General features: G+C 34.8%; 2 protein-coding genes across 15 annotated transcripts in view; one reads left to right on the top strand and one right to left on the bottom strand.

Annotated features, from left to right (window-relative positions):
• The window catches only part of MYOZ2 (myozenin 2), a 30,404-nt gene extending 23,622 nt beyond the window's left edge, over window positions 1–6,782 (top strand). For 9 of the 10 annotated variants that reach the window (XM_084971091.1, XM_084971094.1, XM_084971093.1 and 6 more), the window contains one exon: window positions 5,961–6,390. In XM_084971091.1, the coding sequence (XP_084827217.1) occupies window positions 5,961–6,195 (235 nt within the window). In that variant the 3' untranslated portion in view covers window positions 6,196–6,390. 10 annotated transcript variants of the gene reach the window in all.
• Window positions 1–13,892, bottom strand: part of SEC24D (SEC24 homolog D, COPII coat complex component) — a 445,620-nt gene that overhangs the window by 420,674 nt on the left and 11,054 nt on the right. The window lies entirely within an intron of this gene.

Genomic DNA, 13,892 nt, shown 5'->3' with positions numbered 1-13,892 from the left:
TATAACTATTTTTTTCTTTTTATAAAAATAAATGAGAACAATAAAGAGAGAAGAAACAGAGTTTCCAAATATTCCTAAAGTCTTTTGCAAAGAGTAAAATAATGTTATTTGGTAGCCCCATATTATTATACATAATTACTAGGTACTGTTAATAAAGCATATAAAGATGAGATGTGGTCTAACAACATTCAGCAGGGTAATGACTAGATGAGAATGGGCTCCAAAGTGTAATCACAATTTCAAAATAACCCATAGTTTAATTCAACTTTATATTCTTGTACTCATTTTTATATATTTAAATATTTGTGTTACATTTAAATAACACTATTTTAAACCCATGTACCATGTGAAGAAAAGTAAATTAAGAGCAACGAAGTTTCTAGCTCTGCTTCAAAAAGCTGTATGACTTGGGTATGTCACTTAACTTTTTCTCTGAAAATATATTCATGATTATATGATTAAGTATGTTTAAATATATTACAATATCTATTTAGTAGAATAATTTAATTTCTATATAGCCATTTTACATAATCCTTTACCTTATAGAATACACAATAATTATTATGACTGTAGTATGTGTCCAGCACTATTAATTTTTATAAACACAAACCAATTATTGATCAATCAAAATGAAAGCATATATTAACTGAATCTAAATGAAACAAGCTCGTTAGTCACTACTTAGATTACAAAGTGTAAGAATCATTTTAAGTCTGATCTATGAAGAAATTATGTTATGGGAATTATAGAGATACACAGTTATCTTTCAGTAGAATATCCCAAATCTTTAGCGGAATTTTTGCTTCGCTAAATGACTGAAACTTGAAACTACCATCAGAGATATTAAAAAATCAAATCTTACAAATAGTTTCTCATTTTGAATGCTTAACATCTCTGTTAATGGATTTTCTTTCTTTTTTGTGGCTGGGGGCAATAAAAATTTAAACAAACAGGACATAGTCTCAGTGGTGCCAAAGAAAAGAAAAGTCTGCTTTTCAAATAGCAACCTTTCACTGGATAAGTGGTAAGAGGCAGGAGATTGGTGATGGAACAGAAGGGAATGTTTTCATTTACAGATGAAAATGACCCTTAAATTGAGAAGGAAAAAAAAAAAAAAAGAAAAAGAAAAAATAGAACTAGACAGAAAGGGGGAAAACAAATACACTAAAAGCCAAACTCAAATACTCGATTTCATTGTTTATAGACATTTACAGAAACATTTCTTCATTTAATTCAGAAAAAAAAATAAGTAAAAGTGATTTCTGGAATTAACAAATACAAGATTAATTCACCAAATTCAGCCTAAATCTAGAGATGTTCTATTCCTGTCTCTTCTATTCAATGGATAAGTATATATCTTCAAGTACCCCAAATGGACATATGGACTGTGTAATTTCAGGAGGCCATACACTTAAATAGGCCAGGGATGGTTTAAAGTTCTACTTTAATGTTTGAAATTTTTAATAACTTTTTAACAAGGGATCCCAGGTTTTCATTTTACACTGTGTTTTACAAAATTATGTAGTTGGTCCTGATCCCAGGATCAAAGCTTTTTATCCCAAGCTTCTCTGCATTCAGGATATTTTTCTCCCAAAGTAACTATCTTAGTCTATAATGTGTTCCCCCCCGCCCATCGTGTTTCAGTCTTTACTTGTCTCTGGGTTCACTGAACTTAAGACCTACCGCAAGCTTTCCATCTTTGAATTCCTAGCATACAGCACAGTGTTTAGATATAAGCAATCGGTAATTTGTTATATGAATAAATGAATCAACAAATGAACAAACTATTGCTATACAATGGTAAATTTCTAAAATGAGAAAATAGTGCCTTGGATATTTTGGACACCTAAGAATAAGAAGTTTTAATTATGTACTGAATCAAATTTGAGTTATGAAGACTCTTAATTCATGAAATTAAGCGACAAAACATGGGACATTAAATTAGCTAGTTACATCACAAATGTGACAGCAACCCAGTCTGACATCATTAGACACAGCCAGGTATTGAGATTACTAAACTTACTGCTCTACTGAGGAAGTGATCACAGACACAATACTCCTTAAGAATTATCTCATGTGTGTATGGTATAAGGTAGTACAGAAGAGCAAGTCTTCAGTGAGTCTGGATCCCTGGGTTTAAGTGCTGATTCTACATCTTATGACTCTGGTACCTCATTTAATTCTCTGTGCTTCAGTTTCTTCTACTAAATGGGTATATAAAAACTCATAAAGTTGTGAGAATTTAATGAGATAATCAGGTAAAGCTTTGGTACTCAAAGTGTGGTCAGACCAACTGTGCTGGCATCACCTGGGAACTGGCAGAAATACAGAATCTCAGGACACACTCTAGATTGACTGAATTAGCATCTGTACTTTAACAAGATCCCAAAGTGATTCCTATAACAATAGAGTTGAAGAAGTACTTAAAACAGTGTCAAGTGTATGGTTCTCTGTAAATAAATATGAGCTTTGATTAATGTTATGCCTTTTGAAGTTTAACGATCATAAAGCATCTCACTGATAATCTAAATTCTTTTTTTTTTTTTTTTTTTTTTTGTCTTTTTGCCATTTCTCCGGCCACTCTTGTGGCATATGGAGGTTCCCAGGCTAGGGGTCGAATCGGAGCTGTAGCAACCGGCCTACACCAGAGCCACAGCAACGCGGGATCCGAGCCACGTCTGCAACCTACACCACAGCTCACAGCAACGCCAGATCGTTAACCCACTGAGCAAGGGCAGGGACTGAACCCGCAACCTCATGGTTCCTAGTCGGATTTGTTAACCACTGCGCCACGACGGGAACTCCTTTTTTTTTTGCTTTTGTTTTTATGATAATCTAAATTCTTAAAGTTCTTTTCCAAACCAATCTCTCTTACTTGCAGAGTAATGGGTTTAGGCCCTGGACTTGAAAGTCTATACTGCTATGGCTGCTGAAATACACTTTAGACTGAGATTAAATCAGTGGTCTGCTGTTATCTATATCTTCCACAGCAATTTGGGAAAAATATTATAAGTTCAGTCATCTTGAGAACAGATGCAAAAGAAAATGAAACATACTGTTCTTCAGAAGGGAGCAAAACACTGGAAGACAAGAAAATTATGGGCCAATAAGACATGAGATTCTATACTATATAATAAAGTAACATCTGTTACAGTCATTGAGGTCACCTATCCACTCTTGTGGACATTCCTTCACTGAAGATTTTAATACCTGGCTCACTGTCTTCTCCCCCAGTACTATTCCTATCATCAATTTTTGGTGGCTTAACTATCCATGTAAATGATCCATTAAACTCTTGGCCCTTTCAAGTCCTTGACTATCTTGCTAAGTATCATTCTCTCAGATCCACTTCAGTTACTCTTGGCTTTTCTTCTACTTTTTTTACTTTCTTTTTAGGGCCACACCTGTAGCGTATGTAAGTTCCCAGGCTAGGGGTCAAATCAGAGCTGCAGTTGCAGGCCTGCACCACAGCCACAGCAACGCCAGATCCTTAACCTACTAAGCAAGGCCAGGGATTGAACCAGTATCCTCATGGATACTAGTTGGGTTTGTTAACCACTGAGCCACAATGGGAACTCCACTCTTGGCTTTTCTTAAAGTTTTTCATTACTAATACCTATATCATCTTCAAAATCTCAACTTCAAGCATCCCACTCTCTATCACATTTTACCTTTAAATTTCATTTATTCTTTACTTCAGCGGTGCTTCCATTCCACACATGAAAGCCGTCTCATTTTTCAAAGTCCATGTATCACTCTCTCCTTACCTTACCAGACTCCATGGTCCCTCACTATTATTACCCAAATTTTAAGATATTAAATAAAGATCACAGAGTGATTGAGCTTCAAAGAAAATCAGATCTCTTCCAGGCTTTAAATTAACTTCCACAATACTGGAGAATCTATATAGTCTTGCCAATTCTACTGTCCAAATGTTTATGAGGATCTTTTAGGTACGAAACATTATAAAAATACATATACTGAGTGAGTTAGAAAGATAAATCAGAGAGAATTCTAGTCATCTTGGAATATAGCCTGGTATGAAATAAGGCAGACACACCATTGGATATACTGAAAGATGGAAAATAGGGATACAGGGGAGGTAAACATAAGAGTCCATGGAAACTTAGCAGAGATATCCAGTTGTGGGAGATCAGGGAAAGCTTCAATATTAAATATAAATACTTAAGTCCAACTGACTTAGAACTCAACTTAAAGGGGATTTAGAAATGTAGTAACAAGGGTCAGAGTACTTCAGAGAAAAATGAGTATGAATAAAGTCAATGAAGTTGGAAAGCATAAGGAGACAAGCAATGTTATCAGTCTGACTGGGGCAAAGGTATATGAAAGTGAATAGGGCAAAACTGGCATAATTGATCTTTCCATTGGGATGTTAAAGTCATTTTTTTTCATGCACACACCAAACCTGTTCCTCTTTGTCTTCTGCCAGCCAGTTTCTAAAAGTCTAAACCTAGGAGTAATCCTTGATTCCTATATTTCCCTCACAATTTTTATCCAGTTTGTCAGCAAAACCTGTTGACTCTACCCTTAGGACACACCCTGAAACCATCCACTTCTTTGTGGAAAGCACCTGAAATCCAAGCTGCCATCATTTCTCACTTGAATTGCTGGAGAATCTTCCCTTCTTCCATTCTTTTCCACCTATAATTGTTTACACAGTATCAGCAGTCTGAGTCAGCTTTACAAAAATTTAATCAGATTATACCACTATCCTGTTGAACACCTTACAATAGCTCCCCTTCATGCTTAGAATGAGGTCCATATTCCTTATTGGACAAAGTTCACCAATCTGCCTCTCTGCCCTTTCTTCCCTCTACCATCTCCCTCACCTACCTGCCTTGCAACATTGGTCTTTTTTCTTTCCCTAAAAAGGCCAACATTATTTCTGCCTCAGATTCATTGCATTAGCTATCCTTTGCTACCTAAAATACTGAAGTGCTTCAGGTATATTGTCTATGGCTAACTTCTGAACTTCAGATGACAATTTAAGTATCACCTCTTCAGAGGAGCCTTTCCTACCCATCTAGTCATTCAGTTATGCCCTATTACATCATCCTATTTTAATTTTCTACAGTTTTTATCACTATTGGATGTCTGTCTATATGTTTATTTATTTTTAAAATTTATTGTTTATTGCAGTAAAGTTGACTTATACATGTTTATTTTTTTAAATTGTCTCTTTCCTTCACTAGAATATAAGAGCTTTGACTCTGACTACATTATTCACTGCTATAGCCCCAGCACTGCACCTGGTACCGAATAAATGAATGATTAATAGCTATATCAAACAAAGCTAGAATGTTATGTGAGACCTTAGATGCCAAAATAAGGAAGGTGAACTTTTAGATAAGTAGAAGGATTTTGAGATTTTTGAGGTAAAACTAGAAAGATGAAAAGATATACTTCTTGCCCTCAAAGATAATTCACAGAGGATCCCAAACCAAATCATATTCTGAAAGAGAGAAGCTGACAAAGTAGCATAGTATGAGCACTAAATGACTCACGTAAGTCAATCAATGCTAAAGGAATTTGGTTCAGAAATGGAGTGTGGGTTGGGATAGTTGAAGTTAGGACTTTAAAACCCATAGGACATACACAAGTGGAGAGGAAGCACAGAGCAAACACCTTAAGCAAGTGTAACATTGCTAGCTATCAAAGGCGCAAAGGCAAGAAATGTTTGAGATAACTCAAGGCAATCACAGATTAGTTTAGTACAAAATTAAGAGTATGTACAAAAGGACTTTACACGAATTTGTTATGAAATATCTGTTTTATCATAAAGGTACAGTTCTTGAATAGATGATTCAAAAACTGAAACCTTACTAAGAATATAACATAAAAATGCCCATAAGATCATGCATTAAATTGTTTTCTATTTTCTGGCAAATAAATTTTAATACTAACTCATGTATTCTTTTTTTTTTTTTCATTTCTCACAGAGTTGCTACCCCATTTGGAGGTTTTGAAAAAGCATCAAAAATAGTTAAATTCAAGGTTCCAGATTTTGAGCTACTACTTCTCACAGATCCCAGGTTCATGGCCTTTGCCAATCCTCTTTCTGGCAGACGGTCCTTCAATAGGACTCCTAAGGGATGGATATCTGAGAATATTCCTATAGTGATAACAACTGAACCCACAGAGGATACTACCATACCAGAATCAGATGACCTATGAAAAGAAAGTTATATGTGCCATAAAAACCTCTGAATATAAATGCTGCTGTTTTATTATTCTACTTACAGGCCAAGCCATGTACACACTTCATTAGCAGCAATAATTTAGTGGCAATTTAACAATTTTCCTTTTATGGCATTTAATTTCAATCTCAGATCAAATACTAATAAACGATTCAAAATCTTATTTAAAAAATTTTTAACTCATTTGTCTTTATTCATAATCTTGTGTTCACAATCCAGCTTTTTCACTGAGAAAGTCTAGAAAAGTAACTGACATCAAAAGTTTCATCTTTGTTGCCTTTGATATGAGCCACTCCTGAGTAAGTTTTTCAAATGGATCTAGAATCAAAATATACAGTGCAAGCTATTTAGATTAATTCAGAGTTTTATTTCAGGGATGAAAGCTATTGGAGTTGATATACAAACATAACTGATGGAAAAAAGCTTGGGTTCTTCTTTTCTGTTAAGTTTCCATGATAAAATAACTTTGTCTGAATTAAGTCTTTTCCTTCAGAATTTCTAAGGTGCTTTGTATTTTTCAGTGTGCTTTGAACCATTAGGTAATTAATACAGATGACATTCTACAGAGTTCAATTGGGTTGTTATTTTCATTTTGTATTAACTCAAGGAGACTGAGTGACAATGACTCAAAGAAAATCATACTACTGTAGTTTTCATGACCAAGGTACATATGGAATTCAAGTTCACAGATCCCAATGTTGTCTGTTGATTAGGTTCCACTTTATACATTTAGGGCCAACTTTATGCATTTTTAGAAAAGTAATAACAAAACACATGCTATATGTATGAGAGAGAAAGTATAATTTGAATTGGCAGCTTTCTTTGCTGAATCTTTAACTTCTGCTCAAATCCTTAATCACTAGAGAATACATGTTATAAAATACAAACAAAAACAAGAAATGGAACACAAAAGCACTGGGAGTAATGTAGCACACATCTATCATGAAATATATTAATACACTGGAATAAAAGACTCAAACTAATACGAAATTACAGATATGTCTTAAAATGTGGTTAAAGAAATATACAACATGAAACTAATAAGAAATAAATATCAGTTTTTCCCATTTCAATTCAGTTAAAAGTTCCCTGATAGATGTTTATACCAGAGAAGAAATGTCTCATCCATGGAGAAGTATCTGCCAGATTAAGTTTAGGAGAAAGGAAGGAGAGTGTATAATAAATTACTGAAAATGCTATGTAGCAAGACCACATATTTATAAAAGAGTCCATATGTAATGCTGAAAATGGTGGTAGTTTTAATCATCCTTTTTTTGTTGTTGTCTTTTCAGGGCCACACCCAGAGCATACGGAGGTTCCCAGAGTAGGGGTCAAAGGGAGCTGTAGCCACCAGCCTACAATGTAGCCACAGCAATGCCAGATCCAAGCCATGTCTGTGACCTACACTACAGTTCATGACAACGCTGGATCCATAACCCACTGAACAAGGCCGGGGATCAAACCTGCATTCTCATGGATACTAGACAGATTCGTTTCCACTGAGCGATGACAGGAACTCAGTGGATCTTATTTGTACGTATTATCATTGTAGAGCATTTCTATAGTTTAAAATATATCTTTAAGATATCTTAGTTTTATTTATGTTTTGGTGTTTACCTATTTTAAAATAACAATGTTGGCATCTGCGATAAACTCCCATCATACCATTTTTTGGTTCATTTTAATCTTTCAAAAAATAAAAAAATTAGTCATATTCTATTATGCATTTTTATGAAATTCCTTAGCTATTTATTAGCAATTTTAAAATGAGCTACTTTTTTCATTAAACTGAAATTTTATTGCATGATTTTAACTATCTATAAATAGTTAAAAATCTATACTCAGTATCATCACTCTGTTAACCACCAAAAAGGCCAGCTATTAAAGATGTTAGCCATAGAACAGTATTCTCCAGTATCATAAAGGACCATTTATAAAGGGGGAATCCTAAGTTTTTGTGGTTTTTTTAAGATCGGGTAGAAAATATGGTATAATCCTTTATCACTATCATATTTCTTCCTTCCTTGGAAGTGTCTATTAAGTCTAGCTCAGCTGTCTGACATCTTTAGACATGCCAAAATTTCACACTCTGGTTGCTACACAATTAGAATTTGAAAGGAAATTTGAATGAGTTTTCCACTGACCTGAAAAGCAACTGACTCTTTCAAAGACTGAAGAAATATGATCGCCTTTTTTATAGCAGCAGAAAGACTGGCATTTTTTTTCCCACCCACATTTGTATACATGAAAAATGAAATAAAGGAGAGAGAAAATTTTTTAAAAAAGTAAATTAATAAAATTAACATTTGTTGATGAGCTTCTAAATGCCAGTTCCTATACTCACTGCTTTATAACAGCCAATGAATGAATATTTTAAATCTTATTTTATTTTAATCATTATCCTGTGGGAAAGGTATTATAAATATTCTCCATTTTAAATAAGAAAATTAAGCCTCAGAGAACTAAGGTGACTAGTTTAATTCTAGCTCAAAAGTGGAAGAACTTGGTGAGTCTGGCTCTAAAATATATATTCTAAGAACTCGTGGTCCATAACTTGTCTTTCAAAATAATTTCAGCCTTAAACTGTTTTATTATGTCTAGACAAAATAATAAAAAATATCCCTTATATTAATTTTGGGAAAATACAGCTAAAAGCTGAGTCATTTTAGAGTCACCCTCAAAAATCATTCAGGCACTCATAATCATAAAAAGGTGAACTTTCAGAATGTTGAAACAAGCAATATGCATGTTTAATTATGAAATTAGAGAAACACAGAAACATATTCTGATTAAACCCATTTGTTTCTGCTCAGCATTCTGCATACTTCTGATCCATGTAAGCTTTTTTTTCTTTCCCTGAAGGATGAAGGGGGAAAGAAGAGGAAATAAAAAGAGGGCAGGAAAAAAAAGGACAGAAATGTATGACACTAATAGCCATACTGTCATCAAGATCATCTACTGTGAAAACACACCAAAAACATTCCTGTAAATGAAAATATCATTTATTTTTCAAAACTTTAGAAGAAATACAATTTCCATTATACTGCTCAACGGACATTTGGGTCATGAAATTATATGTCCTATTTTATTTGGCCAATTTCTTAATGATCAACTGGCCAACAGGTCTCCAGGTAATACTAAAGCTATGTTAACAACTAGATCTATGGTTAGAAAGATCATTCTTGGCTTTTAACTCTTCACTCCCTTCAATCATTTCTCAAGGCCAGTATCTTCCATTTCTTAACTCAATGTTTGAAAAGACTTGATAATTAAAATAACTATCAGTTATTACAAAATCAAGGCAAATACAGAAATAATTTTTAGTCAAAATTGACCATTTATTGCATCCACTGAAAAATTTTACACTTCCTAAATAGATCCATTTATAAATGTTTTAGCAGCTTGGAAATGGAGGGAGCCAATCATTCTCACACAGGCTAATGTGGGGCAAAATGTCCAGTCGTGAGTGTGAAAAGAACATCCTGAACTTTCCAACTCAGGGCACAGCTGTACCAGCAGACTTATTAATTCTGGAATTTCCTCACTCTCCTGCTTATGCAAGATAAAACTTACATGACATCATTGCAGTTTCTCAGCCACAACTTCTTTTTTTAAGCTTAGGAAAGTATTGCTTTGAATGCCCCCTTTCTTATGAAAAATACTTTCAACCTCCACATGTTCTATTCTGTAGGCAGGAGGGCAGTTCACTTTCTTTGAAAGGTGGAAGAGTGCCAGGCTTTTGCCAAAAGAACAAGCAAAGGGAATCTATTCCAAACTAACTAACCAAAGCACCTCACAAATATATCAATGAATTTTTAGAAAATTATAATGCTTAAAAAAGTTAAACTTCTCAGAACTAAGAAAAAAGTAAGTAAAATTGTAAGAATTTCAATGGCTTAAGCTGAAGTACTATTAGATAAATAAAAGGGTGTGTCTCTCTTTGAATTCCTCAAATAAAAGAATGAGATTTCAAACCAGGATATAAATTTTCCCTGGCTTCTCAATATAATGTGATTTCAAAAGGAAGATTTGGTATATGTGGGCAAAGAAGGGGGAAAAAAAGCTATTTCTGAGAGGTTATAGTTCAGATTCAAAAAGAATATGCTTCTTATTACTCTGGATTTTATAATAATTTAAAACACATGACAATTAAGGCAGTGTAGGAGATAGAGATGGTTCAGAAAACAGGACTGGAAAGTCAGAAGGGAAAAAATGTAAATTCAATTGTTGATGGAAGTACTAGTATAGAAATTGCAGCATTAGCAAACTAAATCAAAAAGAATGGGGACAAAAATGCCAGAATGAAGCAGGCTTAAAGGAAACGATTGCATTATTTTATGTTTTCTAGAGCCTTTTCCTCACCTCTTTTGAAGTAGCTTTGTTCTACATACACACAATCATCTGACATGAATTGTCACCCAATTTGATACTCACATTACATTTTATCATCTCTCACTTATAAACTGTATATGAAAGCAGCTGTATTTAAACATGTCAGCTGCCTGCTGATCTATCACAAATCAGTGATACATCTTGAGCAATTTACTTCACTGTGTAAATCAGTTTTCTCCAACTATTTATGTGGTTTAAAGGTCCCTTCTGCCTGAGATCTTCCCTGACCACTCTTGTTTAAGAAAGCACACTTATAATCCCTTATTGTGCTTTTATTATTCTTCACAGCCGTTATTACTCCCTAACATAATGTGTTAGTCTGGGTCCTCTGAGGAGCAATGTCAAGAAAAGGTTAAACCTGCAAGAATTTTGTTAGGAAAATTGCCCACATGAGAGAAAATGGGGACATAGTTAAAGATAGGCAAGGAGAAACCCAAGCTGACCTCAAAAGGAAGTCATGGAAGTGTTCTAGACTGCCTGGAGGTCTAAAAAAGATTGCAAGGCTGCTGCAGGATCCCTGAGCCAAAGCAATCTGTGTTTCCCAGAAACAGGTCTGCCTAGGGTCACTGTCATCGTCCGGCATTGGCTAGGAACAGATCACGGAAGGTAAGCTTGCAAGAATGCAATGACAGAGGTCAGACTGAGTAGAACTGGGGCCCTTAGTCAACCGCATTGTTAGAGATCCACAAGATGTAGCTGCTACCTACAATGTCTGTATTTATTCTTTTATTATTTATCTTGCCCATCAGAATGAATGCTCTCTGGGGGTGGAGACTTTAAAAAAGCTGCTGTATCTGTGCCTGGTGTATAGTAAAGAAAAATAAAAACTTGTTAAATAAATAAATGTATGTTAATTACAGGGATAAAATTAGTATCTATCTTAAAAATAATGCATTATAAAGTATATTACCCAATACATGGTAAATGCTTGGTAAGTGCTAGCTATTATTATTAACAAAATTACAAATCATCAAGATCACACAGTAAAAAAGCAAAGGAATTTAGAATGAAATTAGATTAGAGGTTACATTGGAACTCCTTTGGGACAAATATATTTGAACTTGACTTGAAACTAATATATGCTGGAGCAATGAGGATATTAAATACATACATAATCATAAACACCAAAGTGGCGTGACTACTTTTTAGGATAAGCATTAGTGCTAACTCTGTTCTCCAGACTCAAAATTGCAATTAAGGGAGACTTTTTAGGATCTTACTAAAATGGTACTATTTCTTGTGAACATTCACATATTTTAGAGGTCATTCGAGGATTTAAAAACATCATTATTATGGTGGATACCTGTTCAGAAAATACATTACACACACAGAAAGGAGTTCTCATGGGACTGATGGGTATATAATCCCTCATCTCTTTTTACAGACTAAAATGGATTTTTATTTAATTAAATATCTGTTTGAAAATTTTCACATCAGAAAGTATGTTGCCTCTGAATTCACTATTTTGACATGATCTTCTCTAGAATATAATGAATAAAAACAATCATCCAAAGTCCCTTTCTCAGTGGGGTTTCCACCTTGCTCAAAGAAATTAGGTACATGGTAGTCATAACAAGGGAAAGGAGGAGATTCCTCTATGAGCTAATGGAAACATAATGGAAAATACAATCATCCTGAAACAACTTTCTCTTCTTTCCCAACTTATCTTGAAAAGGCAGGAATACTTTACAAGCCTAATTTTAAACTCAGTTCCTATTATCTATCTTGCCTTACTTCTACCTAAAGCAAAACTGCCGCTAATGAAGATTCTGCAACATAACTGATTTGCCTCATGTTTCAGGCCTCCCGGGCAAGGCTACCTTCTAGGCCATACAGCGCACTAAGCTCAGTTTTTACTTCAGAACATAAGGTCAAATGACAACACAGACCACATTTATCCAAGAAATATTCTTTACCTCTGGTATACAGAAAGAGAAATGGATAGAGTTCACGATTAATTACAATGAATTTCCTCACAAACTCATCAAAATCTATCAAAAACACATTAAACTTGTCATAATGCTATATTGTGAATGAGCATGGCCCACCTAAAATCAATATGTTGAAATCCTAGCCTCCATGTGATAATATTAGGGGGTGGGCCTTTATAGGAGGTGATTAAGTGATGAGGGTATAGTCCTCATGAATGAGATTAGAATCATATAAGAGAGACTTTACAAAGCTGCCTTGCCCCTTTCCCCATGCGAGAACACAGAGAGAAGATAGCCATCTATGAATTAGGAAGTAGGCTCTCACCAGACGCCAATCTGTCAGTGCCTAGCTTTTGGACTTCCCAGCTTCCAGAACTGCGAGAAAGAAATTTGTTGTCTATAAGCCACCTAGTCTATGCCACTCTGTTACAGTAATCTGAACAGACTAAGATACATAGAAACAGGGAAAAACTATCAAGTTTTCAGATGCATATGTATATAAAATATATCAATTATGGTTAATGATCATACCCTGACGTTTACTTAAGTGCCCAATTGCTTGCATGCCAAAGAATATTGATATTTTATTTATTTTTATTTATTTTTTAAATTTTTTTTTATTTATTTATTTTTCTTTTTGCCATTTTCTTGGTCTGCTTTCAGGGCATATGGAGGTTCCCAGGCTAGGGGTCGAATCAGAGCTGTAGCCACTGGCCTACGCCAGAGCCACAGCAAGGCGGGATCCGAGCCGTGTCTGCAGCCTACACCACAGCTCACGGCAACGCCGGATCGCCGACCCACTGAGCAAGGGCAGGGATCGAACCCGAAACCTCATGGTTCCTAGTTGGATTCGTTAACCACTGCGCCACGACGGGAAATCCTGATATTTTAGATAAATGAGTAAGAAGCAAAAAATGTTATTTGACCAAATACAATCCACTGGTATTACGTTAATAGTATAATGAAACACTCTCTTTGGTTTAAATAAACAACTATTTGCTTAGAATCAAAACACTTGAGAAATAGACACTATTTTGAAATATTCTAGATCAAGTCCCTCATTTATAGAATAGAAACTCTCAGGTCAGAGAAGTTAAGAAACTCGCCCAGTCTCACATTGCATGTTTAAAATTAGAACCAGGAGTCCTGCTTCTGCTGTAACACTCCTCCCACCATTTTATTCTCTCTCCTATCCAGTTGAGAACACAATCCACCACATGGGTACAATCCATACACCTTCTGGTGACATCACATACTATACATGATTTCATATTTATCTATGTCTATATAAATATAGCCTTATAAAACTTGTATACTTTATTAGTCACAGAGAAATAAAACTGAATCAGGG

This window comes from Sus scrofa, chromosome 8 (assembly GCF_054392235.1).
Source record: "Sus scrofa isolate SSC_HxYL_T2T_F1_AM1 chromosome 8, Sscrofa_HxYL_maternal_Yorkshire_Landrace_v2.0, whole genome shotgun sequence".
Lineage (NCBI taxonomy): Eukaryota > Metazoa > Chordata > Mammalia > Artiodactyla > Suidae > Sus > Sus scrofa.
The sequence above is the reverse complement of the archived record's forward strand: the minus strand, read 5'-3'. Positions and strand labels throughout refer to the sequence as shown.